At 40.8% G+C, this 23,521-nt stretch overlaps 2 protein-coding genes across 10 annotated transcripts in view; one reads left to right on the plus strand and one right to left on the minus strand.

Annotated features, from left to right (window-relative positions):
- Nucleotides 1-633, minus strand: part of SLC30A7 (solute carrier family 30 member 7) — an 86,638-nt gene extending 86,005 nt beyond the window's left edge. For 2 of the 3 annotated variants that reach the window (XM_058716389.1, XM_058716392.1), the window contains exon 1: nt 326-633. In XM_058716389.1, coding sequence (XP_058572372.1) covers nt 326-633 — 308 coding nt within the window. Of the gene's footprint in view, nt 1-93 lie in introns of all 3 variants that reach the window. The other variant, XM_058716391.1, reaches the window with a different exon arrangement.
- On the plus strand, nt 618-23,134 carry EXTL2 (exostosin like glycosyltransferase 2). Of its 7 annotated transcripts, none has more exons than XM_058716397.1 (6): nt 618-715; nt 1,415-1,576; nt 3,915-3,992; nt 17,024-17,451; nt 18,097-18,167; nt 21,055-23,134. In XM_058716397.1, exons 3-6 carry the CDS (start codon nt 3,988-3,990, stop codon nt 21,541-21,543), a joined length of 993 nt encoding a protein of 330 aa, XP_058572380.1. In that variant the 5' UTR covers nt 618-715; nt 1,415-1,576; nt 3,915-3,987; the 3' UTR covers nt 21,544-23,134. The 7 variants fall into 7 exon arrangements, with proteins under 7 accessions (XP_058572380.1, XP_058572379.1, XP_058572377.1 ...); XM_058716396.1 differs by lacking the exon at nt 618-715 and adding an exon at nt 772-904; XM_058716394.1 differs by lacking the exon at nt 618-715 and adding an exon at nt 1,035-1,195.
- The last annotated feature ends 387 nt before the right edge of the window (nt 23,135-23,521 follow it).

Consider the following 23,521-nt stretch of genomic DNA (forward strand, 5'->3'; position numbering starts at 1 on the left):
GATGCTCCCTCCCTGGATCTCGGGCCATCCTTAGGTCTGGGCCTTCTCCCCTACGTCCGGATACCCCTTTCCCGCAAAAACAGCACCCCGCACCTAAACCAGCCCGAAATCTTGCCGAACAGATTGAACTTGGGTGGTTTGTATTCATCGTCCTTGATGGACAGGGGTAACATCTTCTCTGCCCGGCGAAGGGCCGGGTCTACTCCCCTCTAGTAGTGGCTCCGTGGGTGATGGTAGTGACAGCGGCGACGCCTCAGGTGGGATTCCCCAGCGTTTGTCCCGGGCCGCGTGCCGCTTCGAGACACAGACAGACACAGACACACACCCGGGAACTCGCCGACTTCCGGCCCGGGCCGCGCAACGAGTCCTGGGACACGAAGTGGGGAGGCGGGGCTGGGGGGCGGGACCTGCGTGGTGAGGGGCGGAGCTTACGGCGGGGGCTCTGTAGGGGCGGAAAAAGGTGGCAACTAGTAGATAGTTAAGGCGCTGGCCTGGGATGGAACGAAAAAATCCTGAGGTGGCGACCCGCAGACTGGGATGGCTGGTTGGTTGAGAGCCTGCTCTCGCCCACCCCGACCGCCTACCACTGATGTTCCCGGATGCGCTGGTGTCCAGCGCCTGCCCTTTCGCCATTGCCCCCTCTTAACTAAGTCCCGGTGCTTTAGGTAGCAGTGCTTTAAAACCCAGAACGCGTTGCTGCCAGCCTGCAGGAAGCGTGATAGTTTTGCTGGGTGAACTCTGGGGCACCCAAATCCTAGTAATCCGGTCCCCCCAAACAGCGCCTGACCTTCCATACTGCCAAGTAGGAAGCAATCAATAAGTGTCTTTCTAAAGAATGTTAAATGTATCAGAAGACGCCCTTTAAAGGAAACTCCTAGGAGACCGTGTTGGAATTGAGGTTTGGGTAAGGCATTGCTTCCCGGACAATCTCAGCCCGCGAACCACCCGAAATTCGAGTTCGTGCAGGTCCCTCTTCACTTCCAGGTCATCCTGAGGGCCGCAGCCGCGGCTGTAATTCTTGTCAGAGCCGCCCTGCGCATTTGAGGGAAATGCTGGAGGAGCTGGTCGGTCGGTGGGATGCGAGGGCTCGCGGGGCGCAGGGAGACGAGCCCTCGGGCCTGCGCCTGTCACCCACAGTGGTTGGAACCTTCCTGCGGGCGCCTTTCCGGAAAATTGTTTGGTTGGGTGAGGTCAGGTGGTCCATCACGTGAATGATTAAAAGTTGTTACCTTGGGGAAGAAATGCGAGAAAGGAGGGCTGGCTTTTGGAAGTGGGCTAGAAACTACAAAACCGAGCTTCTTGGGAACTGCCTTTTAGTCTAACAGGAAGTGGAGCGTCACCGAAAGGGAGGGGCGGCCACCCGGGGACTGTCCCCTGCTTCAGGCGCTCACTTTGCGGGCGGTGTTTTTTCCAGGTTATCAATCCAGCGAACGAGGCTGGGTGGATGCACGCTGCTGGGTTTAGAAAAAAACAAAAACAAAAACAAAAAATGAGCAAGCGAGAGGCCCCTTCCGTTCTATGAGAACCAGGCTGCAAGCAAGTAAATCTGTCCACACTGCAATCGTCTGCACTCGAGGTAAGGAAATAGCAAAATGCTTTTGTGGTAAAAAAATTTTTGCAGTAAGGATATATGCATGTTTTGCTCTGGTTCTTGGAACTTTGTGCGTGAGTGAGATAGGGATTCGTTGGCTTTATTTTTGAAAATGTAATTTTATTCGGTGTTCATGTTAATTAAAATTGCTGTGTAAAACATCTAGGTTCCAGAAATTAAGTTCTGGAAAGAGTATTTTCTCTTTGCCTTTTTGGACATATATTTCATTATTTTAACTTAAACATAGAAATATTCTTAATCAGTAGAATTTACATATATTTTTTAGGAAGCTTTTATAATAGCCATAGACTTTGAATTTTACTCTACTGCACTGCTGGGGAAACATTAAGTGGGTGCAAACTAGGCTAAAGATAAGTATTTCCATGGTAATTGGGTTTTTCTCCAAACGGCTTTATTTCAATATGATCAAGTGGGGAGAGGAGGGGGAGATGTATGCAAATAACCAGCTTTCAGTAACTGATTTCCAGTGTTCTCTTAATTCATCAAGGTCAGATGCAATTTGAGCCTGTGTTTTTGTATTCTGCCTTTGAAAATAAATTCTGCATTTTATCCTATATTGCTACAAATAAGAAATTTCTCAGCTGGTTTATGGAGAAATCTGCATATCCCTTTCAAATACAAGTTGGAGAAATTGAAGTTTGATTTCAGTTACAATGGTTTCCTGGGACTCCCCAATTGCCCCACTCCCCACCCGGAAGGATACAGATATTCCCGTGAGGGCCTTCTCCCTTCAAAAAGTGACAGTCCTACTTCACATCTTTCAGTCTTGGATGGCATCATTACCAACTTCAATACTAAAGTCATTTTGTTGGAAATACAAACTGGACACTAGTTAAATCAGGGAAAGTTCTAGGAGTGGGAAATGTTTGTGTCTCAGTTCTTTTGTCACTTGAAATATTTCTTCTATATATGTTGACCAATATATATTGTCCTATCAAAGTTAAAGTTAGTTTCTTTCATTCAGCATTTATTGTCTGCTATCTGCTAGGCTCTGTGCTGGACACAAGACAGTTGGAGGGAAACAATTAAAAAGCCAATTAAGTCAAAAGTTCTTTCCCCAGAAGAATTTTTTGGGAAGAAGAAGCTGATGTGAGGAGAGAGAGTGGCAGGCAAATCAGTCTAGGATTTTAGAATTGTCTGATGTTTAATATATGTACAAGGTATGCCCTTGGTGTAGCAAAGGGACACAACTGTCACTCAGAGAGTCTTTTGGTATGTATCAAGCATTTTGTCCCAGCCATCCTATTGTCCCTTCAATAACTTGTATCATGAAGGAACATTATTTCAGAAAACCAAAAAATGATTCTTCAGCTCAATGCAGGTGGTCATTACAGAGGCAGGATTTTGAAAGACTCCAACCATAATTCTTAATGCCTTCATGTCTTAAAAGATTAAATGGGTTTTTAAGGTTATAAAATAGATATAGTAATGAACATTTAAAACTAATAAGTAGATTCCTATCCTGCACTTTTGAACATTTGTTTAGATCTTCTTCCACTAATTAATTGCATTGCACTAAGCAACAGAGAAAGCCCCCAGCTTCTCAGACATGTGATTGAGGACTGTGAGAAATGAAAGCAGAGAGAATAAAGGGCAGACGCTTATCTCCAGTCAGGGTTCCAGCTCCTTTCAGACAGTTGTCAGTAAGGAATAGGAAGGATGCCATCCGTCATTCCTCAGTGATCAACCCTGGCATTTATCTGCAGCCCAATTTAGACCCCATGCTTTTTTAGATGCTTCAAATTGAATGCCCTGTGAACCTCGAGTGAAAAAAGAAACTGTGATGGTGTATAAAACTACAGATTCTTAAAAATCTAGAAATCGAGCATAAGTGCAAATTGCATTCCATGGTTTTGCTCCATGGCACATATATATGGCATATAGGCGTCAGTTGTGCAAACCCATTAGATAGGATGATGTGATTTTTTTTCTGCCTCTGCATACGTCCCAAAGATGAAGACAAAAATATAGCAGCATTAGCTGCAACCTCACAGGAAGACATTGTCTATCTCACTGCCTAAATATTTATTTATTTATTTATTTATTTATCTATTTTTTGAGCAGCAGACAAAAGTTTATTAGCATATAAGATTCGAAAGTAAGAATAGTAGGAAAGCTCTCTTTACAGAGAAGGTACATTCAAAAGTGAATGCCCCTAAATGTAACTTTTAAAACACAGAACACCTAATTTTAATTTCTAAAAACAATTTGAAGCCTATCGACAAGGCATTGAAAGCAGTTTTAAAAATCTCCTGATGACTGACAAAAACATCACAGAAAATTCTTTGATTTCCCCTAATAGTGCCAAGAGATCCTGTTCCTATCAATTACAGAAGCCATAAAGGAAATTTTTTAAAAATTAAAACTTTACCATAATGAGGTAAGTACCAGTATTTTTTTTTGTTTTTTTTTTAAATTATGGTAGAGTACACATAATATTTGCTATCTTATCTGTTTTCAAGTGTATAGTTTAGTAGTGTTAAGTATATTTACATTGTTGAGCAACCAATCTCCAGAACTTTTTCATCTTGCAGAACTGAAACTCTGTATCATTAACCAACTGCCCATTTCCTCCTTCCCCCAGCCCCTGGCAACCACCATTCTACTTTTTATCTGTATGAATTTAACTACTCTAGATACCTCATATAAGTGGAATCACGTATTTGTCTTTTTGTGACTGGTTTATTTCACTTAGCATAATATCCTCAAGATTCATCCATGGTGTAGCATGTGTTAGAATTTCTTTCCTCTTACAGGCTAAATAATATTTCACTGTATGTATATAACACATTTTGTTTATCCATTCTTCTGTTAATGGATATTGGATTGCTTCCACCTTTTGACTGTTGTGAGTAATGCTGCTGTGAACATGAGTGTAGTACCAATATTTTCATCTGAGAAAAATGATTTCCTATAGAGGTACTCTTGTTTCCTTGGAAATGAAAGTTCTTACTTGAGCCAGGGTCTGTTAGAAAATACTGTAAGGGTGCTCGCTTCGGCAGCACATATACTAGAAAATACTGTAAGGCCTCTTTTTAGTCTTATCCATTGAAATAGTTCAGCTTACAGAATAAAGCCAATACCCATATAGTTGAAATACTCTGGTACTAGAACAAAGCTGAAGATAAGAGACTGTGCAGAGGACACTGAAAATACAAAGTGACTCACGTGTGAGGTTTGGAGTTTGGTGGGACCTACTGTGCTCAGGGAAAATCATTTAACATGCTCAGTCTTAGCTATCCCATCTACAAAATGGGGGTGGATACGTTTTAATTTCCTTCTCTCAAGTTTGAAACATTGCCGATTTGAGATATTCTGTAGCACACAGAAGGCAGAGGTCTGCCGATGTTCATTACTGTTGCTGAGCTCCCTGAGGGCAGGGACTGGGTGGTCTGGGCACTACCATCCCTAGGGCCTGACGGTCTGGTGCAGGTGGGAGGGGCCTGTAAATGTTGACTGGTGAATATTTACCATGGTATTTCGGACTTCCTCTAATAATGTTAGAAAGTTTATACGAATTAGGATTGCTTTGATGTTAGGTTTGATATCTGAAACTACTTATGAATTATAATTCATACGTATGAAATCTGTTTCTCTTAGAGAGCTATTTTGGAATGTGAGTTTATTGCTGAAAACCAGTATTTTGTAACAGAAAGAAGGTTCCGTAGAATATTCCAGAGATCTGTTGCCTGACAGTCTTGCCTTCCCTCCATTTTCCTGTGACTGAAACAGAAGTTCAAATGAAAAGCTCTCTTATCCTAGAATGGTAAAAGTAATACATTTGCAGATGTACTTGGTTTCTTTTTGACCCATTTCTGGAACTAATTTTGCATGGCACTGTACTGAGCTAAAAATGCTTTTCTATTTCTAGGCTTTCTTCTTAGGATGCATTGACTCCTTGGATCCTTACAAGTTGTGGATGTTCCTCTTAGAAATAAAGCCATTCCTGCTCCTGACCCTAATACATGTCCATGGAATTGGTCATCTCCAAACATCATCATCATCATCATCTTCTTCATCATAGCTACAATTAATTGGCAGTTCCGGGTGAAGGCTGCAAGGCTAAAACAAACTTTTTATCTAGCATAATTTTATCTAGCATAACCTGTGCGCTTTGAGGGTAGAGAGGACCTCGCTGTCTGCCTCCCTAACAAATGGCTCGATTAAAGGAGGCAGTACTTTTAAAAAAACTTTACACATAACATTTATATATTATGTCCTCTTAAATGAGTGATGATTAAGTAAATCCAGTTAATTGACAGTAGCTGTCTGAGGAAGTATTAAAAAGGAGTATGATGCTTTCGTAGAGGCTTAGGAGGAAAAATAAAATGCCAGGACTCTTGGGCAACCTTTGCTATGGATATGGGGTAGGATTGGAGAGAGAAATGGAAACACAGGTACTTATTGGCTGTTGTCCCTGTTTTAATTTTTTTTTTTTTCAACGTTTTTTTATTTATTTTTGGGACAGAGAGAGACAAAGCATGAACGGGGGAGGGGCAGAGAGAGAGGGAGACACAGAATCCGAAACAGGCTCCAGGCTCCGAGCCGTCAGCACAGAGCCCGACGCGGGGCTCGAACTCACGGACCGCGAGATCGTGACCTGGCTGAAGTCGGCCGCTTAACCGACTGCGCCACCCAGGCGCCCCTGTTGTCCCTGTTTTAAATGTTGCCCTTGGTATTCACTCAACCTTGATTTACCTATAAAATGGCTCAGAATGGCTCACTCAGCCAGGCTGCCGACAGGAGGACTTGATCTTCAGTGTACCCAGTACAGAAATTCTTTGCTAACAGCTTGTAGTGAGAAATGACCTGTAGCTGCAGCATCTATCTATTCAAATGTGGTCTTGCAGTAAAGGTAGCTCTTTATCAATCTGCTTTAGCACGTCTGTTTCAGAACTACAGTTTCAGAATGAAGTGACTGCAAGACTAAGCCTTCTAAAAGACAGGCTTTAAATTGGCTGTCAGGGATCTTATATATGTCGGCAGTTAGACTGTGAATATAAAAAAAGACTAATCATGTTCATGCTAGCAGCCAGTCCGTGACACAGGTGATCTAGATTGTGGTCATCTGAATGGTCCATTCAGAACACTGTACCATTGATCATAAATACAGCATGATCACAAGATGAATCTGACACTGTGGACACTTTTATCATTTATTATGACTATAAGTCTATTCCCACTCCAGTTTTTCCTATTCCTAAATACAGAATATTTATTAATAACACAAAATAACTTAACTTATTTTGATGTATTTAGACCTATGAAGAAAGTAATGGGAATTAAGAAGAGCCTTGTAAGAACAGATGGGTTCTTCAGGAGGAAAAGTGAGGGAAAATCATTTAGGAAGCAGAGAATAGAAGTTGGTAAAGGAGGGGCGCCTGGGTGGCTCCGTCGGTTGAGCATCTGACTTCGGCTCAGGTCATGATCTCATGGTTCGTGAGTTCAAGCCCCATGTCGGGCTCTGTGCTGACAGCTCAGAGCCTGGAGCCTGCTTCAGATTCTGTGTCCCCCCGCCCCCCTCCGCCCCACCCCTGCTTGTGCTGTCTCTCTCTGTCTTGCAAAAATGAATAAACATTAAAAAAAGTTGGAAAAGGATGAGAAAAGCGGTATGGCACTTAAAAAAATAGCAGTGAAAAGAATGAGTTTCTTGAATATGGGGAAAATACTAACAGCCAAACTTCCCAGGATACCGTAGAGCACCTGGAAAAGACTTCTGAAGAAAAGTGACCTTCATGTACTATTGCTAGCATTCTATGTTTTGCCATGAAGTAAAATCTAGTTTGCGTGGCTCGAAATTGTAATGCAAGAGGCTTACTCTGGGCAATAGTGAATGGCACTTGGGGGCAGTGTTCTCACTTAGTTTTCTTTTTCTGCCAATTGTCCTGAAGTCTAAGGGTTTTTTTGTTTTTTGTTTTTTTGTCAGTTTCTGAATCGAAACTAAATTTTCATTTCTCAGCTAGGTAAGATTGTATTGTCTGTTGGTTAATCGTGTATAGTGCCTGCCAGATGGAGTCATATAGCTTCTGATTTTTGTTAGTCCCTAAAGGTTTGGGGAAATTCACAAGGGTGATCTTATCTAACGAGTGATGACTCCCCCAAGGCAAATCGGGTCTTTTCCTAGAGCTTCCGTGGAAACAAGAATGTGCAAAGGTATTTCAATGCAGAATATCTTTGAAAAGATGGGGGGGAGAAATGAGAGTTGTGGGACATCTTGTATTTATCAGGTAGCTTGGTCCCAGAACTGATGGTAGAAAGGTGGCTTGTGCTTGAGACCACATTTCGTACCTGGCTGTTCTAGTTGCCAAATGGGGGATGACCCAGGTTTTTTACATAGGGAAGGCTTTCTTGGGTACTGTATAGGCTTAATGGGGCCTTTGTTTACATTTAATTTAAGTTCATTCTGTTAGTTTCAGGCATTTCTTATACATTGTGTTGTTGAAGACAATTTAAACATAGATTCCCCCATGTCATTTAACCATAAAGAGTTGGAAGCACTTACTGAAATGGGCCAGGCGCTGTTGTGGATTACAGAGACTAACAGAAACTGCCCTCTAGATAATGTCACACTCCAGAGGGAGCATAGCCCATGGTCATAATACCTGGAAACAAAGCCTTGTGACAGTGTGTTCTCAGTTCCCAGGAGCACTGAGATTTGGAGAGCTTGAGAGGAACCTTCGCAGGGGACGGGATTTTTGAAAGATAGTTGGCAGGGGACAGACGGGAGTAGAAGTTTGTCAGGTGGGGACCAGGAAGGGCTTTGTAGGTAGTGAAAATAGCATGTACCAACACATGGAGTCCTAAGCCAGCACACTGACTGTCGGATATAAGAGAAGAGTCCTTTTGGAATTTGCCTCAGATTGAGCAATATGTGTCCATGTGACCATGAACCTGGTCAGAGGCTGCTCATCAGTTGCATCATAGCCGCCTCTTCCAACCCCTCTCACATGTTCATGGAAGGAAAGCCCAGGTTCTGAATTGGCTTCTGCATTCCACTTTGGAAATGATTTTATCTCTTGGCAGCTGCCGGCCCTTTTCTGAGCATCTATATTCTATAATCATCAGTTTTTAGGCAAGTACATATTTTGGAGGATGAACCAGAGGAGAATACAATCTGTACAATATGAGGCAAATCTAGTAGTGAAATGGCAGAATAATTATTGCTCCTCTGCCATCTGTGGCATCAAAATGAAAATGACAGCTTCTCAATGTACGTCAGGCTGCTCACTGCGTTTCTACTTTCTGAGTCAGAGGACATAACTAATCTTTGTTCATACTATGCTCTGGCATATTTGTTTTCATCTTCTGTCTGGATAATTGTTGCCTTTTCAGTCTGAAGGAACTGGCCCTGAGAAAAGAATTATTCATTCAACATTTAGCAGCCTTCCTTCTAAGGCATTTTGGTAGATGATATAAGTAAATATCGCACTGAATAGTGGGTTTTTGACAATTCAAATTTCCTGGTCCATTTAGAGACACGCATTAGAGAATGTGCAACTGTTGCTTTATAAACTATGTGTTACTTACTTTCTTATTCTTCTACCTACATTTAAGAGATTTTTTTTTTTAATGTTTCAAATAATACTCTTCCAAAAGCTGTTTAATTCTCAGATATTAAACAATTTCTGGGGCACCTGGGTGGCTCAGTCGGTTAAATACCCGACTCTTGATTTTGGCTCAGGTCATGATCTCACAGTTCATGAGTTCGAGGCACACATTGGGTTCTGTGCTCACTGTGCAGAACCTGCTTCAGATCCTCTGTTTCCCTCTTTCTAGCCCTCTCCCACTCACCAACATTCTCCCTCTCTCTCTCAAAAATAAATAAATGTTAAAAGAAAATTTTTTTTTGAGATTCTGACATAGTGACCCTACAGCTCCACTGCTAAGTATATACCCAAGAAAAATGGAAACATGTTCACATAAAAACCTGTCCATGAATGTTCAGAGCAGCATTATTCATAATAGCAAACTGGAAATAACCTGAGTGTCCAGCAACTGATAAACAGGTAAACAAAATGTGTTCTATCTGTACGGGAATGGAATGTTACATGGCAATAAAAAAAGTGAATGAATGAGGTCCTGATGTATACTATGACATGGGTGAACCTTGAAAACATTATGCTGAGTGAAGCCAGACACAAAGGTGATGTACTGTACCATTCCATTTATATGCGACGTCCAGGCGAGGCAAATCTATGGTGATCAAGTAGATTAGTGGTTGCCTGCTGCTAGCGGGGAGGTTGGGGAAAAGGAGAATGTCGAGCGACTGCTAATGGAGGGGTCTGGAGTTTCTTTTGGGGGTGTTGAAAATGTTTTAAAGTTAGATTGTGGCAGTGGTTGCACAATTCTGTGAATATACTGAAAGCCACTGAACCTTTTAGTTGACCCTTTGAACAACGTGGGTTTGAACTGCACGGGTCCACTTTCACGCAGATATTTTTCAATAAATACGGTACGGTGCTATAAATGGGTTTTCTCTTCCTGATGATTTTCTTAATAACATTTCCTTCTCTCTGGCTAAAGTCATGGTAAGAATGCAGTCTATATTACAGATAACATTCAAAGTATGTGTTAATCAACTGTTCATGTTATCGCTAAGGCTTCTTAGTAGGCTACTAGTAGTTACATCTTGGGGGGGGGGGTGGTTAAAAGTCATAGGTGGATTTTTGTGCAGGGTGGAGTGGTTGGTGCTCCTAATCCCTGTGTTGTTTGAAAGTCAGTTGTACTTTAAGTGTGTGAAATTTATGGTATAGGAAATAAATCTTTTTGTTTTGTTTTTGTTGGTTTTTTGTTGTTTTTTTTTTTTTGAAGTTTATTTATTTTTGACAGAGAGAGAGAGGCAGAGTGCGAGCAGGGGAGGGTGCAGAGAAAGAGGATTACCCAGAATCTGAAGCAGGCTTCAGGCTCGGAGCTGTCAGCGCAGAGCCCGACACAGGGCTCAAACCCACAATCCACGAGATCGTGACCTGAGGTGAAGTCGGATGCTTAACTGACTGAGCCACCCAGGCGCTCTGGAAATAAATCTTACGTTGGAAAAAAATACTCCAGCATACTAAGTACGAGTTTTTATATTATCTTACAGACAGTGACAGTCTTGCATACTGATTTTTTGATACATGATTGCAGAATTTACCATAACACAGTGGAAAGGGTCACCACGGACTGTGCCATCAGGAGATCTAGATTCTTGCCCTGGTTCTGCTGCTGATGTGCCGCATGCAGCTGCATGAACCTAGGCAAGTCCCTTATGCTGAACCTTGGGTTCTTAATGAAATAGGGAAGTTGACTTAGGAGAGCTCTGAGCTCTCTTTCAGCTTTCTGAGTTTATGTGTTTGTGCAGTAAAGCATATAAACATTGGGGCAGCTTTGGAGCCATGGCTTTATCACTTATGGTTCATAACCAAAGCATTGGGGTTTTCAGAGGCCACTTGGCTAGCGCTCCTTCCCCCAGTCATGTTCAAGTAGGTCTTGTTAGGTAAAATATATGTAGAGCAGGGTTTTTCAACCTCAGCAATATTGGCATGTTAGGCTGGATAATTCTTCCCTTTGGAGGGGTGTCCTGTCCATTGCGGGATGTTTAGCGGCAACCGTGACATCTTCCCACTCGATAGCATCTCCTCCCCAGTCCTGACGGTCAAAAATGTCTCTGGTCTTTGCCACATGTCACCTGGAGAACAAAGTCATCCCCAGTTGAAAATTCCTGGTGTAGAAGATGCTAGAATAACAATATGAAAATAACCAAACGGATGTGCTCTCTACCTGTGAAGAACTAACAACATATGTGCAAAAAAATACCATTTGGGAATCTTTGATTTTTCAGATAATCAGGAGAAGAGGAGGACTTTTTGTTGTGTTATGCTGACATTTACCGTGTTTATTAAGGTCACATTTAATCTGTAGTCATGGATTGGAGAAAGGCAGAGGAGGAATAGTCTAAGAGCTGTCAGATCCTTTTTAGAATGAGACAAGGTGTCAGTAAATCTATACAGGCATTAAAAAAAAATAAGAAAAAAATCTAAGAAGAAGGTGTAGGAATTGAGGGCAAGAGAGCTAGGAGGTACCTTCTTGGTTCTTTGCACAGAAGATGTAGACCATCCAGATGTGTTCTTTCTCGTATCTCCTGTTCAAAGCTCAAAGCTGTGAATTAGATGATAAGTTATTTCTCTAGAAAAAGAACAGAAGAAAGCCATAAACTGGAATCCAGATAGCCAGTGAATTCCTCGTTCCTCTCCGAACGGATCTGGAACTGTTTCTGGTGGGCCTGCAGTGGGGCTCCAGACTCCACCTGTTCTCCAAGCACACACATGCCACTTGCACTGCGGTCTATGAAGTTCTTGCTTTTCTTTTTTTTTAATTTTTTTTAACGTTTATTTATTTTTGAGACAGAGAGAGACAGAGCATGAATGGGGGAGGGGCAAAGAGAGAGGGAGACACAGAATCGGAAGCAGGCTCCAGGCTCCCAGCCATCAGCCCAGAGCCCAACGCGGGGCTCGAACTCAGGGACCGAGAGATCCTGACCTGAGTTGAAGGCGGACGCTTAACCAACTGAGCCACCCAGGCGCCCCTGAAGTTCTTGCTTTTCTAGACAGACTAAAAATCTTACATTAGCTTATTGGGTTGCATTGTTTAATAAATACCACATGAAATATTTACACTGTATTTCTAAAGATAAATTATTCATATCTCCCACAACATTTTGCTACAGGTAAAATAGGGGATTAGAAGTTATCTGAGGAAATTTCTATGATGGGCATGGGGATAAATCCTGCTTGAAAGTCTAGACAAAAGTGAAATACTCATGAGTGTCTTTGACAATGTATATTTATAGTAGGCTACAGTAATTAATTTTCATTACTTTTTCTAGACTAAAACGCCAGATAGTTATGTGTCTACTTCAGAAGCTAGAAACACTTCTGTGTAAGTTTTACAATATGCTATTCCTCGTCAGCTGTGGAAAATGAACACAAAGATTTTAATCAGGGTATATTTTAATGCAGTTGCTGGATGATTCTTCGCTCTCATTGTTTATAGCTAGCCGTTTTTATGCAGAACTGAAAATATGTTTTATGAGACCTGCTTTTGATTCAATATATTAGAAGGATTTTCAAGGCCTTTGGACCAAGATTATTAATTCATAATGGTTTTTGGTTGACTACTTTAATAGTATGTGTTTTAGTAAGAGGGTGCATGTAATGAAAACATTGTATTCTAAAGCCTTAAATTACTGTCCTTGAAGAAATAATCATAGTAAAGCTAAGGTTATTTCAAAAGTAAATTCATTTTATTCATCTCTTGAGTGAGGCCATGATAAAAGGAGAAACACAAAATTGCTTTTCTTAACAGAACAGGCTGCAGAGAAGGTCCTGGAGAGAGTATCTTTGAAAAATCTCTGTAAAGGTTACTACAAGGTAACATTGCTTTACAGATCTGGACTATTGAAAAGTGAGAGCTGCTGAATGACAATGACCATCCCCCTGATCTTATGAATAACCTCTTTCTTTGCTTGCACATGCCTCCGCCCACTGTACAATCATGGAGCGTATGCCCCTCCCCACCCCCCTTGAAATTCTCCATTCCCCATTCTCATAAACTTCAAAGGGAGATGTTAAAGGCATGGACTATATGGTCTCTCCGTGTCCTTGCTGAACTATATATAAATCGTTTCTACAATTAGAAAACACTCTACCGCATGAAACAAGATCACGAGAATGGGATTGTCCTTTGAATTCCACCGCTGCTAAATCTTAATGGAAAACAAAAGGTTGACTGAACATCACTTGGAAACTAAAGTGAGATTTCGTTGAGAATCTAATCTGTAGGATGGGAAGATTTACACCACAGTGTCAGGATTGCCTGTGGAATGGTAGTGTGGCTGCACATGCTGAGTTAAACCACAGGGTGTGAAGTCAAGAGCTTAGGTATCCACAAACACTGTACTTTTCTAAGGAGATGGAGACAACCAAAAACAAACAAACAAACAAAAACCCAACTGTACGGAGGCAGTGTTACACAGAGAAGGACAGCGACAGTGGCTTGGTAGAGTTAGCATACCACAGCTGTGAGGGAGTAGTAAGAAGTCTCTTCTAGCTTTATCATATTTGTCTGTATTGTGGAATGGATGAGAGTATTCATTTATTGTATAGCCTAAGAAGAGAAATTGTACCAAAATATAATAAGGGTAGACTATGGATCCATTAAAGTCATCAAGAATAATGATACCTCATTCTTTGTGGTTCTAAAATCTATGTTTTTCTTAAAGGAATTTTTTAAGTATTTAGAAATGTCTGGTTGATTTTTGTTTTCAGTCCTTTAAAGGAATATCTGTTTTCCTCATTTTCTGGCTTTTGTACTTGAACAGAGCAGTCAAATGGATCTAGGATATATGCTAAGATGTATAGGAAGGCTCAGCTGTCAAAATGCACGGTAAGGACTTCCCTCACAGGCTTATGGAGGCTTGTGGAGAAGTAAGGGAAGTCTGGAATCAGAAGCAGAAATAGAAGAATACGAAACAGCAAAAACTGAAAGTCAGCAGTGCTCCCAAAGGAGGCGGCAGGGGTCAGAGTGAAACTGTATTGGAGGCTAGGAAATCAAAGCTCCACATCTCTGTAAAACTGCTTGTGAGATTCAGCCTTTTCTGACGTAAGCGAATGAGAGGTCTGAGCAGACAGACGTGTTTGGCCAATGAGTGTCCAGGCCACATGAATCGGGGGTTCACCTACTATTCTGTAGCCACCTTAAGCACATCCTTCAAGTACCATGAGGGATAGGGGAGTACATAGCTGATTACAGTACCTCCTGACCCTCGTGTACTGTGAGACAGGGTGATTTGGAAGCTCCAAAGCCCTCCCCGACTTCAACCCGAATTGAAATTCAGCAGTATATTCCTAGCTCATAATGATGAACAGCCTGCTCTGGCAGCAGATTTGCCCAGGTGTAGATCCCACATCCATTTCTTAGTTGCTATGTAATATTGAGAAAGATATTTAACCCAGGCTACAGTAAAAAATAAACTAGATCCTGTCACTCTCCTGATCAGAACCCTATAATGGCTTTCCATCTCAATTAGAATAAACTCTAGGGCCGCCTGGGTGGCTCAGTCAGTTAAGTGTCCGACTTCAGCTCAGGGCATGATCTCATGGTTCATGAGTTCAAGCCCCATGCTGAGCAGTCAGCCTGGAACCTGCTTTGGATTCTGTGTCTCCCTCTCTCTCTGCCCCTCCCCTGCTTGTGCTCGCGCTCTCTCTCTCTCTCTCTCTCTCTCTCTCTCTCAAAAGAAACGTTTAGGGGCTCCTGGTTGGTTTAGTCAGTTAAACATCTGACTTCGGTTCAGTTCATGATCTCATGGTTCGTGGATTCGAGCCCCGTGTCTAGCTCCATGCTGACAGCTGGTAGCCTGGAGCCTGCTACAGATTCTGTGTCTTCCTCTCTCTCTGTCCCTCTCCCGCTCATGATCTGTCTCTCAAAAATAAATGTTGAAAAAAATATAAAAATAAATAAATAAATAAACGTTTAAAAACAAATCTATATTCCTTCATCAGCTGATAAGATCCCCGATAATCTGGTCCTTGCTTATGCCACTCTGATTTATTCTCTTCATTACCACTCTTCTAAATTATCTTTGAGTTTACTTTTTGTCTGCCCCTCTCTACTGCTTCCTCTCCTTCTAACAGCAGAGACTTTGTCCCTCTTATCCATTACTGTATCCGCAGAACCTAAAACAGTGCCTGGCACAGTAAGTGCTTATAACTGTTGATTTATTTGATTGAGTGAATAAGTACATATTATGACATGTGCAGCTCTTAGTACAGGACCTGATAAGTAGTAAGCCCACTATAATTGTTTGTTGCTGCTGCTACTACCATTATCATCTGTTTCTTATATTAGGGTTCTGCAAATGATTTCATTTCGAAAAAAGCTTGCTACCAAAAGTAAGTTTAAATTTGTGCACTGAAGTATAATTGACCCTTAAACAATGTGAGGGTAGGAGCACCAACACCCTGCATGCACAGTCGAAAATACACATGTAACTTTCAACTACCCCCAAACTTAACAAATAATAGCGTACTGGTGACCGGAAGCTTTACCCATAATATAAACAGTAGATTAACACATATTTTGTATATGTATTATATATTGTATTCTTACAATAAAGTAAGCCAAAAGAAAGGAAATGTTAAGAAAACCATAAGGGGGGCGCCTGGGTGGCTCAGTCGGTTAAGCCTCCGGCTTCAGCTCAGGTCACGATCTCGCGGTCCGCGAGTTCGAGCCCCGCGTCGGGCTCTGGGCTGATGGCTCGGAGCCTGGAGCTTGCTTCCGATTCTGTGTCTCCCTCTCTCTCTGCCCCTCCCCCGTTCATGCTGTGTGTCTCTCTCTGTCTCAAAAATAAATAAGCGTTAAAAAAATTTAAAAAAAAAAAAAAAAAGAAAAAAGAAAACCATAAGGAAGAGACAGTCCATTGAAAGTACTTTACTATATTTATTGAATAAACTCCACATTCTAAGTGGACCCATGTGGTTCAAACCTGTATTCTTCAAGGGTCAGCAGTATACACATATCAGAACATCACATTGTACACTTTAAATATATACAATTTTTATGTCAAAGATATCTCAGTAAAGCTGTTTAAAGAATTAGTACACTACTAAGAGAAATGTAATCCCATTTGAAAAAATAATCTCAGTTCCAAATATTTCACATTAAAAGGAAGACAAAGTTTTGAAGGCACTGCTTAATTCTTTGGGCTTCTATGTAGATGATCTTTTGTCCATAACTGCAAAGCAAACAGGCCCAGGAGGTTTGTTCACTGTACCTTTTATTTTTACCTTTAAGAGGCCAGGAGAACTGTGAATTTAAATCAACTAAAATAGGGGCGCTTGTTCTGTTAATCAATTAAGCATCCGACTTTGGCTCAGGTCATGATCTCGTGGTTTGTGAGTTCAAGCCCCATATCTGGCTCTGTGCTGACAGCTCAGAGCCTGGAGTCTGCTTCAGATTCTGTGTCTCCCTGTCTCTCTGCCTCTCCCTTGCTCATGTTCTGTCTCTCTCGCTCAAAAATAAATAAGCATTAAAAAAATTTTTAATCAACTAAAATAAAGTTAACTTCTGTCCTCCTTAAAAAAGCAAAAACAAAGGGGCACCTGGGTGGCTCAGTCGGTTAAACCTCTGACTCTTGATTTTGGCTCAAGTCATGGTCTTATTGTTCTCAGGTTCAAGCCCCACATTGGGCTCTGCGCTGAGAACATGGGGCTTGCTTGGGGGTTCTCTCTGTCTCTCTTTCCCTGTGTGTCTCTTCCCCTCCCCTGTTCACATGTGTGCCCTCTCTCTCTCTCAAAAAGAAACAAAACAAAAACAAAAACCTGGGAACCAGTAAGAATGCTAACACTCTGTATTTTATTTCCATTTCTATTCCAGGTGCTGCCACATCTGCAAACTTCCTGGAAGAGTGATGGGGATTCGAGTGCTTCGTTTCTCTTTGGTGGCCATCCTTGTGCTGCTGCTGGTAGCTGGGGCTCTGACCACTTTACTTCCAAATATTAAAGAAGACAAGATGCTCACTCTGCGAAGGGAAATAAAATCCCCGGGCAAGTCCACCCTGGATTCCTTTACTCTGATAATGCAGACATACAACAGAACAGACCTCTTACTGAGACTTTTAAATCATTATCAGGCAGTGCCACACCTGCATAAAGTGATCGTGGTGTGGAACAACATTGGGGAGAAGGGACCGGATGAGTTATGGAATTCTCTAGGGCCTCACCCCGTCCCTGTGATCTTCAAACCACAGACAACAAACAGGATGAGAAATCGACTCCAGGTCTTTCCTGAACTGGAAACCAATGGTGAGTTGCAGCTGGGTTCTTAGCCAGCGAGGGCTGCAGCTAACCGGAGCTGGGAGGCAGGCATGTTTATTTCCAGCCTTCTGTCCTAATTATGCTGAGAAAGTAGGAAAATTTAATCAAAAGAAAACACTTTGAAAAACTTAAGGGGCCAATTTTCAAGATGTCAAGAAGCAGTTTCCTTGGGAAGAAATCACACGTCTTGCAACAGTGACAAAGAGGTTAATGTTGTGAAAGAAGATACACTATAATTACATATTGTATCGGAGAAAGTAGTAAAATGGCATTCAGCTTATGCTTAATGTATTTCTTTGCCACCTCCCTTTTCCTCCCATTCAGAGCAGTTTTTTTGAGCATTGCAATTTGCTTGAAAGACCCCCAGTCTTGTTTATTTGTGTGATCATTCGTTTCTAGGATAGTGGTTGATAACTGCATGATCATTTCCCGGTCAGGCAATTATGAAATCAATTACAATTCAAACACACACTTTTTCTACAAGACAAATGTCTCCAGGAATACATTTCTTGTTTACTTATTTTGTCCAGAAAATTATTCCTTTGAATGATCTATCTAGACACCATTGTGTTATACTAGTTTTGTTTTCATTTCCAAACTGTTGGATTCAAATTTGTCTCTCTCTTGTTTCAGCTGTGTTAATGGTAGATGATGACACACTAATTAGTGCCCAAGACCTTGTCTTTGCTTTCTCGGTTTGGCAGGTAATGTTGCTGTTTCCTTTACGAACTCCTCAGCATGAAGGTCTACCCAGGGTAGGGTGGATTAATGTGGGAGTCACCTCAAACAGTGTAGACACTATTTATCTAAAAGAAAAGTTTTGTGCATGGTAATCAAGATTTCTTGTGTTCAGTTAAGCCAACCTGCAAGTTAAGTTATCTTTTATCTGTATTTGATTTATATTTGGTATATTGGGGAGAAGAGCTGGAACTACTTTCCAGAGAACAATGAGGAAACTATCTGATATAGCCAAGACTGGAATCGAGGGACATTTTCTACAAGGCCACAGATCTGTATCTCAAAAGAGAAGTGTATCTCTGTATTAATATCGTATATAACTTGCTTTAAAAGAAAGCACTTTACACCGACAAAATTTAATCCTAATTCTGGAACCCCTTTTTAGAAATTAGTGATAACAGAAATTCCAGTGCATCATTGTGGTGGCCATTTTATTTATTTGTTTATGTAGGTCTTTTCCTCAATCATAGCTGGAATAAACAGGCATAAATTGCTTGTCATTCTGTAAAAACAACTCTTTGCTCGTGAATATGTGTTAATTAATAGTAGTTGGCTTTTACAAGTTGCAGTTCAGGGGCACCCAGCCGCCTCAGTTGGTAGAGCATGCGACTCTTGACTTCAGGGTCATGAGTTCAAGCCCCACATGGGGCATGGAGCCTACTTAAAATAAATAAATAAATAAAAGTACCATGTACTATCCAAAATCTTTGGGGCACCTGGGTGGCTCAGTTGATTAAGCATCCAACTCTTAATTTTGGCTCAGGTTATGATGTCACAGTTCACAAGAGAGAGCCCTCATGGAGCTCTACACTGATAGCATGGAGCCTGATTGGGATTCTCACTTTCCCTTTCTCTCTGCCCCCCTCCCCATGCACACGTGTATGCTCTCTCTCTCTCTCTCTCTCTCTCAATCTCTCTCTCACTCAAAATAAACAAACAAACTTCAGAACAGAACAAGTTGCAGTACAGTTACCTGAAACCAGAACGAACCACATACCAATAATCTGAGCTGTGTCAAATAATTAAACACTGTGCTACCCAATACTGGTCTAATTTGCACTATAGTACCTCTCCTTAATTAGCTACTTGGGATATAAGAACATTAGGTATTAATGGTAAGTGGTCATAGTACTCTGTAGATACCACTGCTCTCAAAACTTCTGTTTCAAAATTCATGCTGAGTATACTGATCAACAAGTTTTTTTTTTTCCCCATCAGCACTTTTTCCAGCCTTGTAAATAAAAGCTCTTTAGGCAAAAAATTCTAATGTAACACTCCAGCTGTGAAATTTCTATTTCAGGTAGAACATCAATTTACCTAAAATGTCTGGGGTCGGGGTAAATAGAACCATGGTTAATTAGAACAATCCAAGTAAACCATAATTAAAGATGGATAAATATGATTTTTAGGTTTTCTTCATAGAACAACAAGCAAGAACAGTTTCAATCCATTGCCCAAGGTAACCCGACTCCCAAAGTCAGTCCCATCAGTGCCCTGCATGGTGTAGTGATGTGAGCGAGAAGAGGCAGGCAAGGCTGGGATGGATATCTATCAGGCCTTTGTATTTATCTGCTTAGTGCTGTGACTTTTCCTCCTCTGGTCATCTGTGGAACTTCACTCATCCTCCTAGATTAGGTAAATGGCACATCCTCTCTGAAGCCTCCTGTCCTTTATTATTGACCCCCTGTTCCCCTTTGCCTCCCAGCAATACAGCTGTCACCCTGTCCTCGGTGCTTCCAAGAGGTTTACCCAACTGTGTGTACAAGCATCTCGTAGTATGGGAATCCTTTGTTCACATATCTGGATCATGTCCTCCCCGGACTGCAGTTTTTGAAATGGGAATTAACCCACCTGATTTGTGTGTGTGTGTGTGTGTCCCTTGTTTAATGTCTGTTCAGTAAGTGAGTGAAATACAAATTACTTATGAGATTGAACTAAACCTTTTAACTCTATAAATTCTTACTTCTTTTCCATGCTTCACTGGTTTTCTCTGGTTTGGTGATTTTTGTTTTATTTTTAGTTGCTCTCATCTTAATATTATTGTTTTACTGCTATCTTTTCTTCAAAGATCCTGATGACATCTCGTTATATATTTTTCCTTGTATTTTTTTTTAAAGTTTATCCATTTTGAGAGAGAGAGAGCAAGCAGGGGAGAGACAGAGAGAGAATCCCAAGCAGGCTCCACACTGTCAGTGCAGAGCCCAAGGCAGAGCTTGAACTCACTAACTGTGAGATCATGACCTGAGCCAAAGTCAGGAGTCGGGCACTTAACCAACTGAGCCACCCAGACACCTCATATTTTTTTTTCTCATATTTTTAAAAAGGAAACACCCAAGCTGAAAGGGAGAAAAATATAGCATTGTTTAAGATCAACAGTGACTTTCAAAAACATTGAAATCAACATGGAAAAACAGTAGAATCATACATGTAGATCCATAATTTTATGTACTCCTAAGAGATTAAAACCATTTTTCAAAATAATCACACTGTATCTTTTTATCTGCTATAATGAATAGCACTCATACAGTCAGCTTCTCCTGCAGCAAACTTTAAAGAACCAGACTCCTTGGTGACTAGAATTTATTAATATCAGATATCATTTGAATTAAGAGAACATTTGTAAGGTTAGAAATTTTGTTAGGTATTTGGGTTGCGATGGAATTTGACCTACAACTGATCACGACATAGATTTATCAAGTTGCCTGGAGTCAGATGAAATTGAGATGTAGAAACCAGGAATAAAATGAAGTTGATAAATCAGTTCAATTCTCTCTGTAATAAATAATTGCCTTTTTTACCATGTCTACTCTAAAGAAATGCCACCCTTAATTGTTCTTTTTTCCATCTTTTCAGCAATTTCCTGATCAAATTGTAGGATTTGTTCCTAGAAAGCATGTCTCTACTTCATCAGGTATCTACAGTTATGGAGGTTTTGAACTGCAAACACCTGGGTTTGGAAATGGTGACCAGTACTCTTTGGTGCTGATTGGAGCCTCATTCTTCAATAGCAAATACCTTGACCTCTTTCAGAGGCAACCTGCAGCTGTCCATGCCTTGATAGATGAAACCCAAAACTGTGATGATATTGCCATGAATTTTATCATTGCCAAACACACTGGGAAGACTTCAGGGGTATTCGTGAAACCTGTAAACATGGGCAATCTAGAAAAAGAAACCAACGGGGGCTATCCTGGAATGTGGCATCGAGCTGAGCACTTCCTGCAGAGATCTTATTGTATAAATAAGCTTGTTGATATCTATGATAGCATGCCTTTAAAATACTCCAACATTATGATTTCTCAGTTTGGTTTTCCATATGCCAACCACAAAAGTAAAATATGAGAGTAAAACGAACAAAATCAAACCTCAAAACTGCTTTGTATTTGAATATCTTCTCTGCGCTACAATTGGTGTGGTTTTTTTTGTTTGTTTTTGTTTTTGTTTTTTTAAGCAACATCATGAACTTTTATCTACTACAGAAGTCTCTACAAAGGAGAAAATGTACAGTGCTTCTAGGACATAAAAGTCACATGAACTTCAAAAGCCAAGAAGCTTGTACTCTCTAGATAGGTCTTCTTGTGAGGAGTTTTCATCTGCAGAGAGAACTCCTTGGCCAGCGATTTTAATGTTTACATTCTGAGACTTCTAGACTTCTACAATTTCGTTGACTCATGGCATTTGCCTTAAGGACCTATTGCAAGTTGTCTCCAGGATCAGAAACTCCAGAGAAGCATTTCTCAGCTTTTTCATTAAAGGATGATTGTTTTCATTTGAAGCCTGAGATGCCTCGTTAGCAAAAGCCTGTGGTGTAGAGAAAAGCCATGTGAGGCGAGGATAATCTCAATCCCTTATAAAAACAAGTAGAAAACTCATGACTACCATGCTTTCATTGTGGTCTTTCTAGCACTAACTCGGCCTGGCATGGTTTCGATGCATCAATCACTGCTTTTATTTTCATTGATAAGTCTGTTGTGACTGGAAGTGTTCATTTTAGTAGCTGAAGGATGTCTCATTGATCACTTGGTTTTTGTGAACATTTACTGCATGGATCACAGAAAAGTGCAGCCTGTGTTTCTCATGTGCAACCTATATGCAGCAAGGAGTAAATGTGTTACTAGATTCAGGTAGTGCATTTTGGCTCTGAATCTGACCTTGAGAGTATACATTGATTCTTATATTTTACATAAACCATGCATTGTTGTTTAAGAAACTTCTAAAATAATCTTCTAAAAGAATGCTTTAATTAGGAACTGGCAAAAGTTAAAACCCTTGATGTCAAGAGATATTTGCTGTTAGGGCATAGGTTACCTCATGGATACTGAAGTTACGTGTATTATACACAAAGTTAATTTCTTGTATTCAGAGCTGCTGCTGCTGCTACTTTTAATTTCCCCCCAAAAAAGACTCGAGGCACCATTCATCATGATGAAATTTTGATTACATGGATACAGGAAAAAAATAAGAGAACTGAATCATAGCAGAGGAATTTTATACAGAGTCTGCATCAGTAAATTGTTGAATTGCTCACTCTGTTGCGTGAATTAGTATCTGTGTTCCACACAGTGTCCGTGTTTGGGTCCTTGTTCATACTAGTAGCAAGGAATATTTAATTAAGCTTCATCACCTCCTCTTCTTCTTCCCCCTTCTTCTCCCATAATGTCATTATTTTCTCACAATTGCAAAGCTGTGAAAACATTGTTATAATCATGGTTAATGTTCCAACAATGAAGTCTTTGTGCAATCAGTTCAGTACATGTTGTTTCTTTACCTTGGCATGTGTATGTGTCTTAATGCAGTCAGATAAAGCCAGTAGAACTCAGAACCTCACTAAAAATCTATAATGTTCATTATCTGCTTTGGTCAACCTTGGTAGTGATTTTTTTGCCTCTTGGGACTCCACTGGCAGATAAATAAAATCAACTTCTACCGTGAAGATGTTCTGTTAATTAAGCAGACTCACATTTTTGTGGTCGGTATTTTTACAATTGCTAAATGTTCTAATATATTGTTCAGGGTAACGCAGAGGCATTAGCTACATTCTCTAGGGGGAGATTCTTCAGTGGGAAAATATTCCCAGATTTTATTTCCCATTTTGTGTTCTCAAACTTGTCAGAGGCATCACATAAGTTAATCATGTTATGCTTTTCAGGCATTATAGAGCAAATATGATAACAAAGCGAAGGTCAATCTCTGATACAGGCACCCTTGCGTTGTGGCTGGAATTCTAAAACTCTTTTTCTCTGGGCACCTCTGGCTCCACATGATCGGGAGAAGAGAGGATGCTCGGGTTTGAAACTGCATGAGGAAAACAAGGTAGCTC

The sequence above is a fragment of the Neofelis nebulosa genome, chromosome 2, assembly GCF_028018385.1.
Source record: "Neofelis nebulosa isolate mNeoNeb1 chromosome 2, mNeoNeb1.pri, whole genome shotgun sequence".
In the NCBI taxonomy this organism is placed as follows: domain Eukaryota; kingdom Metazoa; phylum Chordata; class Mammalia; order Carnivora; family Felidae; genus Neofelis; species Neofelis nebulosa.